Source organism: Chiloscyllium plagiosum, chromosome 19, assembly GCF_004010195.1.
Source record: "Chiloscyllium plagiosum isolate BGI_BamShark_2017 chromosome 19, ASM401019v2, whole genome shotgun sequence".
Taxonomy (NCBI): domain Eukaryota; kingdom Metazoa; phylum Chordata; class Chondrichthyes; order Orectolobiformes; family Hemiscylliidae; genus Chiloscyllium; species Chiloscyllium plagiosum.
The window spans coordinates 52,288,675-52,308,219 of record NC_057728.1 but is presented as its reverse complement, the minus strand read 5'-3'; the positions used below and the strand labels follow the sequence as shown (position 1 = coordinate 52,308,219).

Here is a 19,545-nt window from a genome sequence, read left to right as displayed (position 1 = left end):
ACTTCGTATCATCGGCAATCTTCGCTAGAATGCCCCCGGTTCCCTCATCCAAATCGTTAATATATAATGCGAACAGCTGTGGCCCCAGCACCGAACCCTGCGGGACACCGCTCGTCACTGGCTGCCATTCTGAAAAAGAACCTTTTATCCCAATTCTCTGCCTTCTGTTAGACAGCCAATCCTCAATCCATCCCAGCAGCTCACCTCGAACACCATGGGCCCTCACCTTGCTCAGCAGCCTCCCGTGTGGCACCTTATCAAAGGCCTTTTGAAAGTCTAGATAGACCACATCCACTGGGTTTCCCTGGTCTAACCTACTTGTTACCTCTTCAAAAAGTCATACTCATGATATAATGAGTATGTTTCAGTATGTAATCTAAGCACTTAAAAGGTCTCACATTCCAGCTTATCTTGAACCATTTGAAGCATGACACTCTGCTGGGAGTATGTTATTACAAACTAGTCCACTGGGAATATGTCATAACATACTAGTTTATACACCGAGACACATGCGTACAAATGAAAAATACTGTATTGTGTAATAACCAGTTGTAATAAATTTGTGCTGGATTCTTAAATACAATAACATTTTTGCCTTGTTTCTTATGTTGTGGGTGATGGCATAAGCAATCCTGTATTAGGTAAATACGCCTTGTTGGAAGCAAACTCACATTATTAGAGTAGACTATCCCTGCTTTGGGGTGCTTTGGAGGTAGTTTTTAAGGAGTGTCTTCAAAAAAAAACCACTATCTAGACAGAGTTACTCCCAATCATTTTAATTGTGTGTCAGACTATTTTTATGGTCAAACGTAGACTCCATTCTGGATAGAATGATCTCCACATGTTTAAGGTCCCTTAAAACCATCCTGAGGAGTTTGCTTTATCTATCACCACAACTTATTACTCCTGTAAAAACTGGTAATAAGAGGTTCTTCAAGTACTTACAGCAAAGAGATCTTTGCAGTTTCATCAATCTCAATGATCCGTAAGATTAATAACCGTTTCTCTTGGATACTTGCCGGGATACTAACATGCTGTGAAGTCAGGAAGGTTAGATTTGTACCCTGGCAGAGAAAATAAAGAAATTTAAAAATTTAACACTGTACACAAAAACAAGTTACAACCCCATCAGTCTTCTCAGATCAACCTACAGACCCAATGACACTATTTTGAAGAGAAGTTATTCCAAATGTCCTGGCCAATATTTTATTTCTCAACTCTTATTGTCGAAATAGATTAAATCAAGATGAGCACATTCTCTTTGAGTAAGCTTCCTACATGCATTTGATACTTTGTTTCAAAATAGCCACTAGGCTTCAAATAGAATGGCTTTAAAGTGTTTTCAAGTTATGATAGGAGCTGTTTAAGACTTTATTTCTTATTTAGCCTGGAGGTGAAGGACTGTGCATATCTTTGCAGACAACAGCAAAGCAATGAAAAAGATTGAAATCTGGATGAAATCACTGGGGTGGCACCAGGGATAAGGAGAAATTTCAGAAGCTACCTAAGTCAAAATATGGGATTACCTGCCATAAAACCATTGTTGAAGCAATAATTATTTTCAGGTGGAACTGGACAGTTATTTGAAAAGCAAATTAATATAAATAGATTGCAGTATGAACTGAAAAAGGGAAGATGACATTAGAATTACTGAAAAACACAGTTATGTAGAAATGATAACTTGTTTCTGTGCTGTAATGTTTAGGAATCTGATACCTACCACATAGAAATCACCAACATCATACTGTCTTCCCTTTCGCCAACCACACTGGTGACAGTAAATGCCCCTTTGAATGAATGGTAGGGCTTTTGTCCTGAAACAAAATTCCAAATTTTTACTTTAGGAAGTCATAGTTAAAGGAACATCATTATCAAAGCTGAGTCTAAATATACAGGTCACTGCTAAGTGCCAAAACTTCTACATATCCTTTGAGGAATGTTTCCACTTTTCAGGAGTGCAAGGTGAAGGCACACTATTCATTGTAACACAGTTCAAAGTAGACAAAGGGAATGTGTGACAGTACAGCCGGGTGCCTTGTTTCAAATCATAAAAGATTCCAGGAGTAGATTCCAGGAGTAAATTCCAGGGGAATTACAAGGAGAGCAGGCATCACCAGTTAGGACTGGACAAAAATTATGGCCTAATTGCCCTCAATAACTTGGTGGTGGGTATTCTTTCTGAATCATTGCAGTCTTGGGTTATAGGTACACTCATGGTGCTTTTAGAGAAGGAGTTACAGATTTTGACCCAGCAATACAGAAGGAACGGTAAAGTAGTTCCAAGTTAGGAAGGTGTCTGATTTATAACAATACTATGACTTTGTCTTTTTTTAAAAGAGAGGTTTTGACTCACTGGTTACAAGCTGTCTATTCAAAGCCAATAAAGTAAACTGCTTGTGAAGTCCTAGCTTTTTTTTTAATTGGAACAATAGAAGCAGCTTGAATGGGTGGAGTCACAGAACCAGGATTAGTTTAGCTTTTGAGGTGTTAAAGCTGCCATATATCACTCCCTGCTACAGTAAAAAGCTGAAATTTTCACTTTCTCATGTGAGACAATCTGTTTTACTGACTTTGTCTTTGATAAGAGTGTGTTTATGGGATGTTACTATATTGGAACAGTTGCTGTTTAGCAGTTAAATCATCTATTATTCTGTTAAATTCTCCAATAGCATTAAGTTATTCCAATTTTGTTTGTTTGTACTTTAACAGTAGAGTAAGAATACATTGTGTTTTGTTTAAAGCAGAGTAGTGTAACCAATTGAATTAAATCTGGAACACAGCACCTTTCACGCCTTTAAATAAAATAAAAGTTGATGTCTAGGTTATCTCTTTGAAATACTTGAAGGAAGTTTGGTCTGGTCCACAACAGATTTGGAGGGGAATGTGCAAATAGTAATGTTCCTATGCATTTTCTGCCTTTGTCCTTCGAGAACATCTCTTGCTTGAAAATGGCTTGTCTTAATCATCATCTGAAGCGAGATGGGCATAAATAGTGAAGAAAACCCTCATACTCCAAAGACAAATGAAAGGTGAATTGTTTGCCAAGGGCACACTATCACAGATTACTTTGTGCGTTCAGTCTGGTTTCTCTAGTTAGGTATGGTATAGTCTCTTGCAGCTGTCTTTTATGTTCAGCATTGAAAAAAAATATCTTGACTCAGTTCTGGCATGCTGTCTTCAAACTGTGCACCTGTTAAGAGTGTCCCTTCAAGAAATCCAAGAGAAAATATGGATTAAGACAGCAGTGTAGCACTGTGTGTGGGGAAACTGTCAAAACTGCCAAGTTTCAGATGAGATTTTAATCCGACAGCCTATCTGCTCTCCAAAGTGATTGTAAAAAAGCACAAATTACTATTTTGAAGAGTGGGGGTGGGGGTGGGGTGGTCTTTCTGTCTCTTGGACATAATTTATTACTGAATATCAGTCGCTAAGATAGATGTTACAAATTGTTGCCATGGCTCCCCAAAAACAGACACTTTAAAATTACTTAATTAGCTATGAAGTGCTTTGGGACATCCTAAGGTTGTGAAAGGTGCAAATTGCATAGAAAGTATTAACTGTCTTTCCAGATAAGCTTGAATTACAAGATCGCACCTACTCTCAATTGCAGAGTGTATTTGATTGGAAGAGCTACTTGTTTTTAAAAAAAATGCAATTTCAGATATTTGCCACATAGGTCAAAAGAAGAAAAACAAATCAGATGCATCTCCAAACACACTGAACTAGATCACTAGATCACCACCAGTACAGGTCAGACACACTTGTGCACCATCTAATCTGAGTTAAGAACATGAGAAATAGGAGTAGATCATTCAGTATAATCATGATCTAAATATTTATTTCCTGTGGCCCTGTTGTCTGATATGAGAAGACATACCTGTTTTTCCCAAAATGACGATGTTCATACACTGTAAGAGACTTATCAAATGCAAAGAAGAAACCAATTAGTTCTCTGCACGCATCCCGCCCATTCCTGTTTGAAGAAAAAATGCATACAAAGTAGGCAGGTTCTTCATCCAAGCAATCAGCATTCAAACATCGTACAACAGTAGGCCATTTGGCCCTTCGAGCCTGCTCTGCCACTCAATTAAGTTTGTGGGACACCGTTTCCATACACAACATCATGCTGACTATCCCTAATCAGTCTTTGCCTCTCTAAATCCTTTCTCTCAGAATGCCCTCCAACTTACCCACCATTGATTAGGAGAAAGTGAGGACTGCAGATGCTGAGATAAAAGGTAGGGGGGAGGGAATTTGGGGGAGGGGCGCTGGGAATACGATAGGTGAAATGATGTGAGGGTGAGGCGCTCTTTCTCCAGGTGTTGCGTGGTCAGGGTCTGGCGATGGAGGAGGCCAAGGACCTGCACGTCCTTGGCGGAGTGGGAGGGGGAGTTAAAGTGTTCAGCCACGGGGCGGTTGGGTTGGTTGGTGCGGGTGTACAAGAGGTGTTCCCTGAAACGTTCCGCAAGTAGACGGCCTGTCTCCCCAATGTAGAGGAGAACACATCGGGTGCAGTGGATACAGTAAATGATGTGTGTGGAGGTGCAGGTGAATTTGCGACAGATATGGAAGGATCCACTGGGGCCTTGGAGGGAGGTGAGGGGGGAAGTGTGGGTGCAAGTTATGGACTTGTTGCGGTTGCAGAGGAAGGTGTCGGGAGTGGAGGTTGGGTTGGTGGGGGGTGTGGACCTGACGAGGGAGTCGCGGAGGGAGTGGTCTCTCCGGAACACTGATAGGGGTGGGGAGGGAAATATATCCCTGGTGGTGGGGTCTGCTTGGAGGTGGCGGAAATGACGGAGGATACCTTTTATCTCAGCCTGCTTGGCACACCAGCCTCATTCCTGAAGAAGGGCTTATGCCCGAAACGTCAATTCTCCTGCTCCTCGGATGCTGTCTGGCCTGCACCACTTTTTCAACTCTTACCCACCATTGATATCAGACTCACCAGTCCACAGTTCCAGGTTTCTCATAACAGCCTTTCTTAAATAAAGGCGCAACATTAGCCACTTTCCAGTCCTCTGGCATCTCACCCGTGGCTACAGATGACAGAAATATCTTTGCTCGTAGCCCTACAATTTCTTCCTTAGCTTCCTACAACATCCTGGTATACCGTGATCAGATCCCGGAGATTCATCCACCTTTTTGTTTTTTAAGACCTCAAGCACCTTCTCTTCTGTGATGTGGACTGTTTTCAAGACATGAATGTTTATTTCCCCAAGTTCCTTAGCCTCCATGTTTTTGTCTACATTAAATACTCATCATGAAGGAAGGGAACAGATTATATAGAAACCGTTTCCAGTAACTGAGGAGACTAGAATGGAAGATATATGGGACCGCAATCACAAGAAAAGTCTTACCTAAAGATAAACTGAGCAAAATATTAATTTAGTATCTCTCCCATCTCAGACTCCATTCCCTTTGAAATAAAGGCCAACAGTCCATTTGCCTTCCCCATTACCCACTGAACCTGATTGTTAACTTTTTGTTTTCATGTACTAGGACCCCAAATCCATCACTTTCATAGCTTTTTGCAGTTTCCCCATTTAAATAATGTCCAGCTCTTCTACTCTTCCTACTAAAGTGCATAATCTCGCATTTTCCCACAGTATATTCTATACCAAGATTTTACCCAATCATTTAGCCTTCCTAACCTGTCTATATCCTTCTGTAGAGTCTGGACAATTCCTGAAGAAGAAGGGCATTCATCTCAAACATTAACTCTGTTTCTCTTTAGGTAAAACATTTCTTGTGTTCTCTGTCCCAAACATCTTCCATTTGAGTCTCATTCTGGTCTTCTCAATTACTGGAAACAGTTTCTACCTAATCTGTTCCCTTCCTTCATGATGAGGGAGGTTATTCTGGTCAACCTAGTTTATTTATCCATTACTCCCAAAACAGCATTCAACTGTTGCTTAAATTGCTGTTCACATTTTCTGAAAATACCAGGACACATGCACATCAAGTCTTTAAAATACACTTGAATTTGATAAAATATACCTTGAAATAATCCGGGCATCGAAGCGCAGCTTGTTTGACAGCACATTTTCCGTCAATGTTGAACTTGTTTTTACCCTATTGAGGCAATAAATATCAATAATAAATTCAATGAAAGATTTCAGGAGAAATCTCTTTGATCAAGAGAATGGGTACACTATGGGACTCATTACTACAGGTAGTAATTGATTTGGAGATGCCAGTGTTGGATCAGAGTGTACAAAGTTAAAAATCACACAACACCAGGTTATAGTCCAACAGATTTATTTGGAAGCACTAGCTTTTTGAGTACTGCTCCTTCATCAGGTGATTGTGGAGAATAGGATTGTAAGACACAGAATTTATAGCAAAAGTTTACAGTGTGATGCAACTGAAATTATATATTGAAGACAATTTGGGTCTTTTTCAATATATAATTTCAGTTACATCACACTGTAAACTTTTGCTATAAATGCTGTGTCTTACAATCTTATTCTCCACAATCACCTTATGAAGGAGCAGCACTCCGAAAGCTAGTGCTTCCAAATAAACCTGTTGGACTATAACCTGGTGTTGTGTGATTTTTAACTTGGTAGTAATTGAGGCAGATAACTTGGATATAATTACAGGAACCTGGATAAGTATGTGAGGATGAGATGGAGGTGATGGAATAGTGTAGTGGACTGAACTAGTAATGTACTAGTCTAGTAATTCAGAACTCCAGGACATTGTTCTGGGAGCATGGGCTCACAATGGCAGATGGTGAAATGTGAATTAAATGAAATGTGGAATTAAAAACTAATCTAATGGTGATTGTTACTGATTGTTGTAAAAACCCCATCTGGTTCACAAATGTCCTAAAGGGAAGGAAATTTGCCAATTGTAATTTGTAAGTGCAAACCAAAGTGGAGTTTATAAAACAAGAGAAACAGGGAGGAGTTAAGAAACCATCTTTTCATCTTTGGGACTAGTCCAATGTATAACAGCTTTTTTGCCATGTTTCAAAAACCCTATGTTTGAGGATACTGAGATTACACAGAACAGAGGGAGAAGTTAGTTAGTAATGCTTTACTTCTAATTGTACAATATCCTTCATTGTCTTTTTGGGGAGCATGAATCTATTTTTCCTTGAAAATAGCCACAGAGTTCTCTGCATTTCTCACATCTCACATCAGAGTGTGCACATTCTCCCCGTGTCTGCGTGGGTTTCCTCCAGGTACTCCGGTTTCCTCCCACAGTCCAAAGATGTTCAGGTTAGGTGAATTGGTCATGCTAAATTGCCCATAGAGTTAGGTGCATTAGTCAGGGATAAATATGAAGAGTTGGTCTGGGTGGGTTGCTCTTCGGAGGGTCAGTGTGGACTAGTTGGGCAGAAGGGCCTGTTTCCACATGTAGGGAATCTAATCTAATCTAATCTAATCTCCCCTGAAGCTAGTATCATTGGTGAATGAGGAGTTGAGCCAGAAATTGTACTGTCTAAAGGAGAGTGCAAGTAATGATGAAATTCAGGCCATTTCCTTTACATACATACAGTAGCATTATCTTACAATCATGAAGTTGCGTCACTATCAATCCATGTTGGCGAGATCTTTAAGAGACCTCGTCATACCTAATATCATTACTTCAGGGTGGCTGGATCTTCTGCCACCTGGGCCCTGAACACTAGAATTTTCTAAATCTTCCTTCATCTTTACTTCTTTCACTTCCTTCAAGACATTTCAAAAACCTATCTCTGTCTAAGCTGTGTCCTAATATCACATTAGTGTGGCACCCTGTCAAATTGTGTTTGACAACGTTCCTGTGAAGAGTCTTGGACAATCTCAGGAGGTACCAAAAAACTTTATAGTCAATTAAACACTTTTGTTTTTGAGCGTAGTCACTACTGTAATGAAGGAAATAATTTGGACATAGCAAGACCCCAGAAATAGTGATGTGATAATGGCCAGCAAATCTGTTGGATTTGCTTGTTGTGAAATGAATATCAGTCAGAAAACTGGAGGTAATTCTTTTGTGCTTCTTCGAAGTACTACAATAGGATATTTTACTGTCCACCCAGGAGGTTTTCATGAAAACTTTGGTTTAATATCTGTAAAAGAGAGTACCTCACTGCAGAACTCCCTCAGTATAGCAAGATGTGTAGCCTAGATTAAATGTTCAAGTCCCCAAGTGGGACATGACCAAACACCTCCTGACACAAAGGTGGCAGTGCTACCACTGAGCCATGCATGAGATTCACAAATGGCAGATATAAAGAATTCAATTCAGTCTTAAAATATTCCATAAATGCAAACCTGGTTTGATGTAATTTTCTACTTTTGAAGCGCAGGGGTGCAGAGCCAAGACCAGGGAGAATAGTTTGCTGCTGTCTCAGATCTGTGGTGCCTACATCTTGTCCAGGATCACTGATAACTGCCCTTTATTGGAAGGAAATAATCAGATGTTACAGTGGCTTGATAATTCATCAATAACTTTTAATAAAATTATAGCTGTAATGTGAGAAACACTGAAGAATCTTTTATGACCAGTTATGAAATTAAGTAAACCAGAAAAGGGGAAGATTGGATGGAGTGACCACAAGGTTGGTTAAGTTGATGGATCAAAATGGGAGAGAAGGGAGAGAAGATGAGGCACATGAAAAGAAATTTGAGATTTTGTGGAAAATTTAAAGAAAGGATAAAAAGGTGGCTAATTGTTTTGTTGACAAGCTATCCAAGTGATATTGTGAAATACAAAGAAGTTTTCAAAAATAATAACCTTCAAAATATTTTATTTGGTTATGGAATGTGGGTATGGGTGTCATTGACTGGCTAAAGTGTAATCAGCAGCCATCACTACACCTGACTTTATGATGGAGGAAAAGTCGCTGATGAAACAGCTTAAGGTGATTAGACCTAGGACACCACCCTGAGGAACTCCCTGCAGTGATATCCAGAGGTGAGGTGATTGGACTCCAACAATCTCAATCATCTTACTTTGAGCCAGATTGGATTTGTCCTGTATTTTGTACACAGGACATACATTTCCCATACATATCAGTGCTGAAGTGTGAAGAAACAGCCTGACCAGGGACAAGACTAGACTTTTTCTGAAACATGAAACTAGAGGGCATAGCTTTAAGGTGAGAGGGGAAAGATTTAAAAGGGACCTGAGAGGCACTTTTTTATGCAGAGGGTGGTGCATGTGTGGAATGAGCTGCCAAACGAAGTGGCGGAGGGTGGTACAATTACATTTAAAAGACATCTGGATGGGTACAGGAATAGAAAAGGTTTAAAGGATATGGGCCAAATGCTGGCAAATGGGACCAGACTAATTTAGAATGTCTGGTTAGCAAGGACAAGTTGGACCAAAGGGTCTGTTTCCATGCAGTACAGCTCTATGACTCTAAGTTTTCAGTATTATTGTCATGTAATAATTTGCAACATCAAGTGTGTTCAGCCATTTCTAGACATAGAGTAAATCAAATTTGTTGGAGACTGGCATCAGTGTTACTGGGGATATTCATTTGAGGCCAGGGTAGGCCGTCCACTCAGCACTTATGACAGACGGATGGATGCAAATGTTTCTTTTGAGCTCTACCGTCACTGAGAATGGAAATATATGTGTATAACAACCTATTAGTAGTTTAATTATCCACCATGATTCATGACAAGACGTGGTGGGCCTGCAGAGTGTAGATCTGATATATTGGTTGTGGAAACGCTTAGCCCTATCTATCATTTGCTGTTTTTGTCATCTGGTATGCACGTAGTCCTGTATTGCAGCTTCACCAGATTTATATCTTGTGCTGCTCTTGGCATGCCCTCCTGCTCTCTTCATTGAACTAGATTTGATGACAATGGTAGAGTGTACTCAAGAATAATCAGTTACCTCATGAATATTCCAGGCCAAGAGATAACTGATTGTTCTTGAATATAATTCTTTGGTTGCTAGTGTTGGCCCACATCGCCTCATGCATGCCCAGTTTTGAGATGCTAGATCCGCTTTGAAGTCTAAAACACAATGATGGAGGATATCCTCAATGTGAAGGAGGGACTTCATCTCCACAATGACCATGCAGCGATCACTCCAACTAAATGTACAGGGCAATAGCCAAATAAACATTACAATGAATACCACCAACAACAATACTTTGCAGACTAGTGCTGGTTAATATTTTAAATCTGAAACTTTATTTAAAATTCCTGAAGCAAAAGAAGCTTTAAATTCTTGCTTATTTTCTCAATTATTCAAAACAGTTACCCTTCTTTCCAGCTTACAGTATATATGGATCACTAACAAATGGCTTTCAACTGACATCTACAATGCAAATAATAAAGATGGTCTAGCAGTCTGGTGAAATAGATTACAGAATTGATTACAACTCCTCCCCTCACTCCACTAAACTTCACAGCTATTTCAGAATTATAATAGTGATACTATTTCTGTTCCTCTTTGAAAAAGTTAATTTTCTAACTATTTACACAAGGAGTAGAATTTTACCAAATACACTCCCGAATCTGTTGTCTTTCACCTCCTTCACCAAACTATCAGATGCTATGTCTTCAGCTATCTAAATCTCAAGCGCTAAGTTTCCTTCCCAAACCGCTGTCTTTTTACCTTTATGGATCAGAATCCCAGAATGAATAGGAGACCATTCAGTCCATCATGTACATGCTATGTCCCACTATCCCAGATTTTACCTTTGGCCCTGCAAACTGTCTCTCAAGGTGCTTATCCAACTCCGTTCTGAATGCTCCAATTGTGCCTGACTTCACTACCTTCAGGCTGTGTATTCCAGATGCTAACCACTGGCTACTTGAAAACATTTTTCCCATGCTGCCTTTGATTCTTTTGCCAGTCACCTTAAATCTGTCCTCTCAAGTTCTTGACTTTTCCATCAAGGGGAACAATATATCTCCATCCACACTATCTAGAGCCCTCATGATTTTAAGCACTTCTATTAAATCACTTCTCAATCTCCTTTTCTCTAAGGAAGCACAACCTCAATTTTTCCAATCTATCCATTTGACTGAAATCCTTCATAGTTGGAACCATTCTTGTAAATCCAGCTTTTATTTACCTGTCTTAATATTATATAGTTCAATATCAATTTTAGTCTGATTATGCTCAAAAAGCACTTTAGGATGTTTGAATAAGTTAAAGGCATTTCATAAAAAATAAGGTGTTTTTATAACAGTAAATTACCTGACTTACACAAGTGACTTGTGAGATATATTAATCAAATATTTCTGTACAACTACAGCAATGGAGTGATGATGTTAGGGAGCAGTGATCCAGAGGCTTGGATAAATAATCAAAAGAGTTAAGAATTCAAGTTCCACCAGAGCAGCTGTGGAATTTAAATTCAGTTAATTAAACAAAGTTGGACTAAAACGATAGTCCCAGATTGTCACAAATATCCCTCTGCTTCATTACAGTCTTTGATTTCGGGCAGGAGATCTGCTTTGCATGCCCTGTATGGCTTACCTGTGTCTCCAGACCCACAGCAATGAAGCAGCTTAACAAACCATTCAGTTGTACTCAAAAATAGAGCTCATAACTATCTTCTCAAGGACACTTAGAGTTGGTCAATAAATGCTGCCCCTGCAGTGAGGGCAAGGTCCCATGAATAAATAATTTTTAAAAAAACGAATACCAACCACATTGGTGTTACCGCTGCAATGCAATGTGAAATACCTATCTGCATATATGTGGAGAATGTGTTACTCATCTTACTCCCTAAGAGTATTTGTACACATCATAAAGCCACTTCAACTTATCTTTCACAAGTACCCACTATAGCATTCCTATCAACATTTAAAAATGATTACATTTGAATTGCAGCAGAATTAACATTCCTTCACAGTAATGGAAAATAGATAAAGCACAGAGCAAGAATCCAAAAGAATTATTAGTTAAAGCAATGCTATCTCAAAAGCATTCTTGCCAGGTCTTTCTGAAAGGTGGCCTTACTCTTTCCTACCTGGAAAGCTGATCCACCAACACTTGTTCTACTACTGCCTGCTTTTTCTTCTCTGCAGCAAGATCCTCCTGTGTACAAAATTAGAATCATTTTAAATTTCAACTATAGCTCTTCTAACCTAAGAGCCTGAATGTTAAGACTTGCACTTCATATTCTAAAAATCTAAACCATGAATCTCTTGTGCCAAGTGGCCAAGAACCTTGTACAAAATTTACCAACTTCTGCCATATACAGACTAAAGGTTGGTCTTTACATATAAAGTACAAATTTGTTCTTGCTACGTAGTGCCAGTCATCATCTCAGGATGCACTTCTGCAGCTAATTAATGACTTTTGTAATCAGGCATTGTTGTAATGTCAAAAACACAATAGCCAATTTGCTCACAGCTAATCCCACAAACAGCAATGCTAAGCAACCTGTTCAGAGATGTTATAAGCTACATCTCGATTACATGGGATTTGAACCTAGGCTTCCTAACTCACAGGCAGGGATGCTACTAATACATCACGAGTGGTCTCAAATAAACAGCAATGTGGATGTTTTCTAATTACCCTGTTCATGGATGTTATTACAGATCTCTGGAGCAAGTGAGACTTGAATCTTGGCTTCCTAGGTCAGGGTAGGGACACTATCACGGCATCACAGGTGCATTTAAATAAACAATTAATATAGTAATGACCAGATAATCTGTTTTTGATTATGTCAGTTGAGAGATAAATATTGGTTAGGATACCTGGAATGTACACTTGCTCCTGATTTAAACCATATCAGGGTCTTTTACAGTTAACTAACAGGGAAGCTGAGACCTCAGTTTAACGTCTGCATTTTAACTATGTATTTTGGGCAGTCTTTTTTTATATATATTTACTGAAAAAGTTTTACTCTTTTACCAAAAGAACAAAAAGTTATAAAAGTACAGAAGTGTAGAAATGATATCACATTATAATAAACTGCCCTCTACTCTTCAAGGTACAATCATCTCATATCTGTTTAACTTAACCCAAATTAAAATAAACTCAAATTAAATGAAATAGTATTAAATTAAATTACAATCCAATAAAATTAAATACATTACATTACTCCACTCACCACACTTCCACCAAAGCTACGGAGCAACAGTTATTATATCTGTATTTACTAGCTCCCCCCACCCTGATCACCATATACGGCCCTTGTGGCTAAATAAAGGACATAATCAGTTCTGCAGATAGGTCCATGTCTATGTAATTTAGAAAGGGCCTTCTAAAATTGCTCTGTTCCATGGTGCACCATACTTGTCAGATAATGGATGTAGGTTTGCTCACTGAGTTGGAAGGTTCATATCTAGACGTTTCGTCACCCTACTAGGTAACATGTTCGGTGGGCATCAGGTGAAGCACTGCTGATAATTCCTGCTTTCTATTTATATGTATCCATGAATCTTATAGCAGGACCAGAAGCGATGTGTAAAGGTGCCTATGCTGATTTTACTGTTGAGACATCTTGGGAGAAGATCCTTTCTTAAACTTTGCTAACCTCTCTGGTGCCATATGGGCCCTGTGAAGAATCTTCAATTGCATTGCTCGTGTTTTATTACATATGAAATTTTCTTTACATTCCCCATATATCCTCCCATGTTTCCTATTAGATTTCTTCCCCTACCTCCTGACTCCAGATCCCATGGAGTCTCTCCATATCCCTGAAGGCTTTCCTCTGTGCAGATGATATATATATACTAACCGAGAGACTGCCCCCACATCGGAGCACTCTTCTTTCTATATCTGACTTGTAGGGCTGAGCCAAGAACATGGTCTTCTTCTGTGTATAACCCCTAACTGGAAGTATTGGAAAAAGTCCCTATTAGGAATCCCATATTTATGACTAATTGGTTGAAAGACATCAAGACCTCTCCGTCGAATAAATCTCCTGAACAGGAGATTACCTTTCCCTCCCATGCTCTAAAGCCAGAGTCCATTGACCCCAGTCTAAATCCTGGGGCTCCCACTAATGGGGTGAATTTGAGCAAGTTGCCCTCACCCTGCTGCGTTATCCTCCATGCTTTCACCGTATTTATGATAATCGGGTTCTCTCAGTGCTCAGCCAAAGATCTCATCTTATCCATAATCGGTAAGTTGATGAGGGGACATCTCACCTGCGAGGCCTCAACATCAAGCCATATCGACCTTGAGTCCTTACGCACCCATTCATCCACAAATGGCAGCAGAGTGCCTATTTGTATTCTCTTCAGATTTGGGAGGTCCACCCCCACCCCACCCCCATATCCTGCAGAAGTTGCAGCTTGGTAAATTTATTTAAGTGCTGCCTACACGACCAAATAAATGATCCAAGCCAACCGGCAAACGTCCACAGCATCTGTCTGTGTAATAACAACAGGAGCAACCTGATCGGAAAAAATAACCAAGGAAGAACATTCATTTTAATCAAGGCTATACGGCCTAACCACGATATGGGTAGTCCCTCCCACCGCTGCAAGTCCTGCTTTATTCTCTCAAGCAACTGTACAAAGTTAGCTCTATACAGATGACGGAAGGTAGGGGTAATAAAAATTCCCAGATAGAGAAAACCTTTCTGTGACCATCTAAAAGAAACTCCAGTCCATCCTCCAGCTTCGGTACTTCCACCAATCCCCCCATGGGATACAGGATTAATTTTGCATTTATCCTGTATCCCGAAAAACTGCCGAATACTTTAATTTTTTGTACTAGCCGGGGTACGGACTTGTCCAAGTTAGCCAAAAACAGAAGGATATCATCCTCATAAAGAGTCATTTTATATTCCCCAATTCCCACCTTTGGTGCCACTATTTCAGGTTCCTTTCGGATGGTCTCCGCCAACAGCTCAATTACCAAGGTAAATAGCAGTGGCAAAAGAGGACATCCCTGTCGGCTGTATCTCCCCACATTAACATTGCTCGATATGACACCATTCATGATAACCGCCGCCTTGGGGTCTCTATAAAACGCTGCCACCCACCTTACAAAGGCCCCTCTAGACCAAAGCGATCTAGAACAGCAAAGAGATACGACCATTACACCCGATCAAAAGGCTTTTCTGCATCCAGGGAGTCCACCAAGCCAGGAATTAATCTCTGCTGACATATTTGCACTATGTTCAGTACCCTCCTGAAATTGTCGGAGGAGCTGCAGCCCTTGATAAAACCCGTCTGGTCCTCTTTTGTAATAACAGGCAACACCTTTTCCAACTTCAGAGCCAGCACCTTTGATAAAATTTTGAAATCCACATTTAACAACGAGATGGGTCTGTACGATACACAATCCTCGAGGTCTTTCCCTTCCTTTAAAATAAGGGAGATATTGGCCTCCCTAAGAGAGGGAGGAAGGCAGTCCTGGCTATACGAATGACTATACATCTCCAGAAGTGGTTCAGCTAACGTGTGTAAACTCCTTGTAAAATTCACTCGGGAACCCGTCTGGACTGGGTGCCTTGCCACCTTGGAGATGCCTTACTGCCTCCTGCACCGCCTGTATCGTCAGAGGTGCATTTAAAAAGGAAGCCTGATCTGCGTTTATACCGGGGAGGTCCAGGTTTTCAAAAAAGGATTCCATTCTTGCCACTCCATCCCCACAGCCCTCTGACCAGTATAACTCTGCATAGAATTCCCGAAATCTGACATTAATCATTTTCAACACACGAGAGATGTTGCCAGTTCTCTCCCTAATAGACACAACGGACCGCGGAGCACTTTTCTTCCTAGCCAGGTAAGCCAGGTATCCTCATATTCAAACAGCGTTTGTGGGAATAGTTTTTACACTTGATAAAGTACATTTTATTTACACTCCTGTAAGTTAACAATGGATGCCCGCCTCTCCCCCTCCACATCTCAATCCCTCACCCGGAAAACAGAACTGTAAAATAACAGATAACTAATAAACAGATATAATGTAAAACAAACCAAAGCAATACTATACGGCCTAGAACCAGAAAAGGGAAAAGAACAAAGAAGAAGATTAAAAAAATTATGCCATTGTCTGCACATATCTTTTCCTCTTCTCCCTTGATCCAAGCCTGTTACTTCAGCCAGTTCAAAGATTCTTTTGCTTTTTCCACCATGTCGAAGTTGTAGACAGACACCCCCATAATTCAATCTGCTGGGTACCTCAGAGAATAGTGAATATTTAAATCTCTTAATTTTTTCCTTTCATCATCAAAAGTCTTCAAAGAACAAAGAAGAAGATAAAAAAAATTATGCCATTGTCTGCACATATCTTTTCCTCTTCCCCCTTGATCCAAGCCTGTTACTTCAGCCAGTTCAAAGATTCTTTTGCTTTCTCCACCATGTCGAAGTTGTAGACAGACACCCCCATAATTCAATCTGCTGGGTACCTCAGAGAATAGTGAATATTTAAATCTCTTAATTTTTTCCTTTCATCATCAAAAGTCTTCCTTTTCTTAATTATGGCCCCAGAAAAGTCTTTAAAAAAATTATCCTCGAACCTTTATAAACCATAGCCTGTGGATCTCTTCCCAGTCTTCTGAACGTTTCTATTATTAACTGCTTTTCTTTATAGTGCAGGAACCGCACTAGGACTGAGCGGGGGTGCTGATCTGACCCAGACCTGCGCATCGCAATCCGGTGGGCCCACTCCACACTCACCCAGCTTGACTCGATCTCCAGTCCCAGCAATTCCGGGAGCCACCGCTCAAGAAACTCAGCCAGGTTCTTGACCTCCTCATTCTCCGGAAGACCCATGACATGCAAGTTTTTTCTCCGACCAATTTTCGAGGTCATCTATTTGTTCCAGCAAGGCCCGAACCAGGCCTTCCAAATTTCAGACCTGCCCCTCTGAGTTCTCCATCGCAGTCTCCAAGGCCACAGTCCTTTGCTATACCGCTTCCATGCGCCAATCCAACGCCGGGATCCCCTGCTCATACTTTGTCAGTATGGCAGCAATCAGTTCCAGTATTGTTTCAATTTTTTCACAGTTTTGCAAACTCCGTGAATAGATGCTGCTGCTCCACCACCGAACTTAAAGGCGCCGCCATGGGAGTCGAGGCACTGACTGCGGGTGTGCCTGACACAGTTGTGGAGTGCCCTGCCTGCTGCACTCCCCGACTCCCTTTCATTTATATGTCTTCATTTCAACTCCAGAGACTCGAAATTCTAAGTTATAGGTGCTTTATACTAAAGATTTTCCTTGGGTTGGCTTATGGGGAGGATAGAGCCCACCTTGCCTGGGGTATGGCACAGAGTCCAACACAGTAGTCTTTTCAGACTGCCGCCATCTTGAATCTCATTTTGGTTAGTCTAATAAGGGAAGGATATGTAGGATGAATGATATGTCCCTTTCGAGTACTGAGGAACAAAGGTACTTTGGTGTAAAGACCATAGGTCCCTGAAGGTGTTAGCACAAGTAGACAGGATGGTGAAGGAGGCATCTCTGATGCTTGTCATCATGAATGGGGTGTAGAATATAGGAGAGAGGAAGTTTTATTATAAGCCTTGTTTATAAAACCTCGGTTAGGCCACAGATAGAATGCTGTGCAATTCTGGTCACCACGCCATCGGAAGAATGGGATTGCACTGGAAAGGGCAACAGGAGATTCACCAGAATATTACCTTGGGATGAAAAGTCTTGGTTATGAGGAGAGACTAGATGGGCTGGATTTGTTTCCCTTGAGCAGAGGAGATCTGATTAAGATATATAAAATTACGAGAGGCCATAGTCGTAGACCATGAGAATCTCTTCCCCATGGAAGATGTGTCTAAGACCAGAGGATATAAATTTAAAGGGAGAAACACATAGTTTAGCAGAAATCTGAAAAAAAACTTTTTTCATCAAAGAGTGTGTTAGATATATGGAACGTGCTGCCTGGGAGGGTGGTGGAGGCAAGTACTCTCACAACATTTAGGAAACAACTGGATGAGTATGTAAAATACCAGGCACTGTAGTCTATGGACCAAGTGTAGGTAAATGGGATTTAGTATAGTTTGGCGTTTATTGATCTGTGGGCTGAAGGGTCTGTGTCTATGCTGTATGACTCTATGACTCTACTAATTTAGAAGGTGCTTGATTAGACATTCAAGGCCTGTCGAGAGGCTGGAGTATATTAAAAAAAACACACTTCAGAGCAATAGTAATGGAGACCTGACCAATGTGTTGTTGAAGGTGCTGTTTTCTAGACAAGGCAGTTAAATGAAACCCATCTCCCTATCAGGATGAATGCAAGCATCCCATAAACCCATCCAAAGTGCAAGAAAGCTAATCAATCACATATCAGATGAACTGGTCAGTAACCCGATTGTTGTTTGAGACATCTTGTGCCTGTGCAGAAGTATTTCATTGGTTGCAAAATCTGCTTGGACATCCTGAGAAGAAAAAATGTGCCATTGTGTGCCAATGCCTTATTACTTAATTAAACAATAGCAAGACAAGAAGGAAACAAATAATATGTTCAGTCTCAATAATAAAAGCAAGGTGATTATAAATGTTTTCTGAAAAAATTATAAAGAAAATTCATAGGTAGCAAAAGACATTGCAATTTCTACAGCTATGTAAGCTAAGATCTGAGAACTGGCAATGTATTTGCTCTTCTGACTGGCAAATGCAATGGGAATCTAAAGAATGAGAAAGAAATTCTTGTTATTTCTTAGGAAAATAGTATCAACTCACTGCTTCCAACCTCTTCATATTTTGCTCCATGGAGAATGGCTTGCTGGTGTAACATTGCTGTAAAGTTGCTTTCTCATCAAGAGAAGTCAGGCTGTCAGGACCCACGTGGTCTGCTGGAGATTCCTTTTGACAATTGCAGAAATTTAAAAAATAAAAGACTGTATCAACAATTCGTCAGATCAAGAGGAAGCATTGAGCCCCAATCGAGCCTCTCTTGGTAGTCCAATAATGTCATTGTTGAAAGAGATGCCTGCAGCTGGCACCTGATTTTTCAAGGAATCTACTTTGGACACATTTCCTACCACCAACATCCTTTTTGTAATACTAGCCTACAGACTGTTAAAGTACTAAGCAGCAATACATCTTTGGCAGAAAATGCATAAGCTTGAGTAACATTCATTTATGGCATACTATGATTCAATCCTCCCACTTCCTCCAAACGAAAGGAGTAGCCATGGGCACCCGCATGGGCCCCAGCTATGCCTGCCTCTTCGTAGGATATGTGGAACAATCCATCTTCCGCAACTACACTGGCCCCACCCCCCACCTTTTCCTCCGCTACATCGAAGACTGTATCGGCGCCGCCTCGTGCTCCCACGAGGAGGTTGAACAGTTCATCCACTTCACCAACACCTTCCACCCCGACCTCAAATTCACCTGGACAGTCTCAGATTCCTCCCTCCCCTTCCCAGACCTTTCTATTTCTATCTCAGGCGACCGAACCAACACGGACATCTACTACAAACCCACCGACTCCCACAGCTACCTGGACTACACCCCCTCCCACCCTGCCCCCTGTAAAAACGCCATCCCATTCTCCCAATTCCTTCGACTCCGCCACAACTGCTCCCAGGAGGACCAGTTCCAAAAACGCAAAACCCAGATGGCCTCCTTCTTCAAGGACCGCAATTTCCCCCCCAACGTGGTCGACGATGCCCTCCACCGCATCTCTTCCACATCCCGCTCCTCCGCCCTTGA

The 19,545-nt window shown here is 40.8% G+C and overlaps 1 protein-coding gene across 10 annotated transcripts in view; it reads right to left on the bottom strand.

Annotated features, from left to right (window-relative positions):
• The window catches only part of caps2 (calcyphosine 2), a 54,123-nt gene that overhangs the window by 10,436 nt on the left and 24,142 nt on the right, over positions 1–19,545 (bottom strand). For 9 of the 10 annotated variants that reach the window (XM_043709870.1, XM_043709871.1, XM_043709869.1 and 6 more), the window contains 7 exons: positions 18,568–18,690; positions 11,936–12,003; positions 8,265–8,387; positions 5,998–6,072; positions 3,878–3,973; positions 1,721–1,814; positions 946–1,064 (listed from right to left, as the gene is read on the bottom strand). In XM_043709870.1, coding sequence (XP_043565805.1) covers positions 946–1,064; positions 1,721–1,814; positions 3,878–3,973; positions 5,998–6,072; positions 8,265–8,387; positions 11,936–12,003; positions 18,568–18,690 — 698 coding nt within the window. The remainder of the gene's footprint in view (positions 1–945; positions 1,065–1,720; positions 1,815–3,877; positions 3,974–5,997; positions 6,073–8,264; positions 8,388–11,935; positions 12,004–18,567; positions 18,691–19,545) is intronic. The other variant, XM_043709875.1, reaches the window with a different exon arrangement.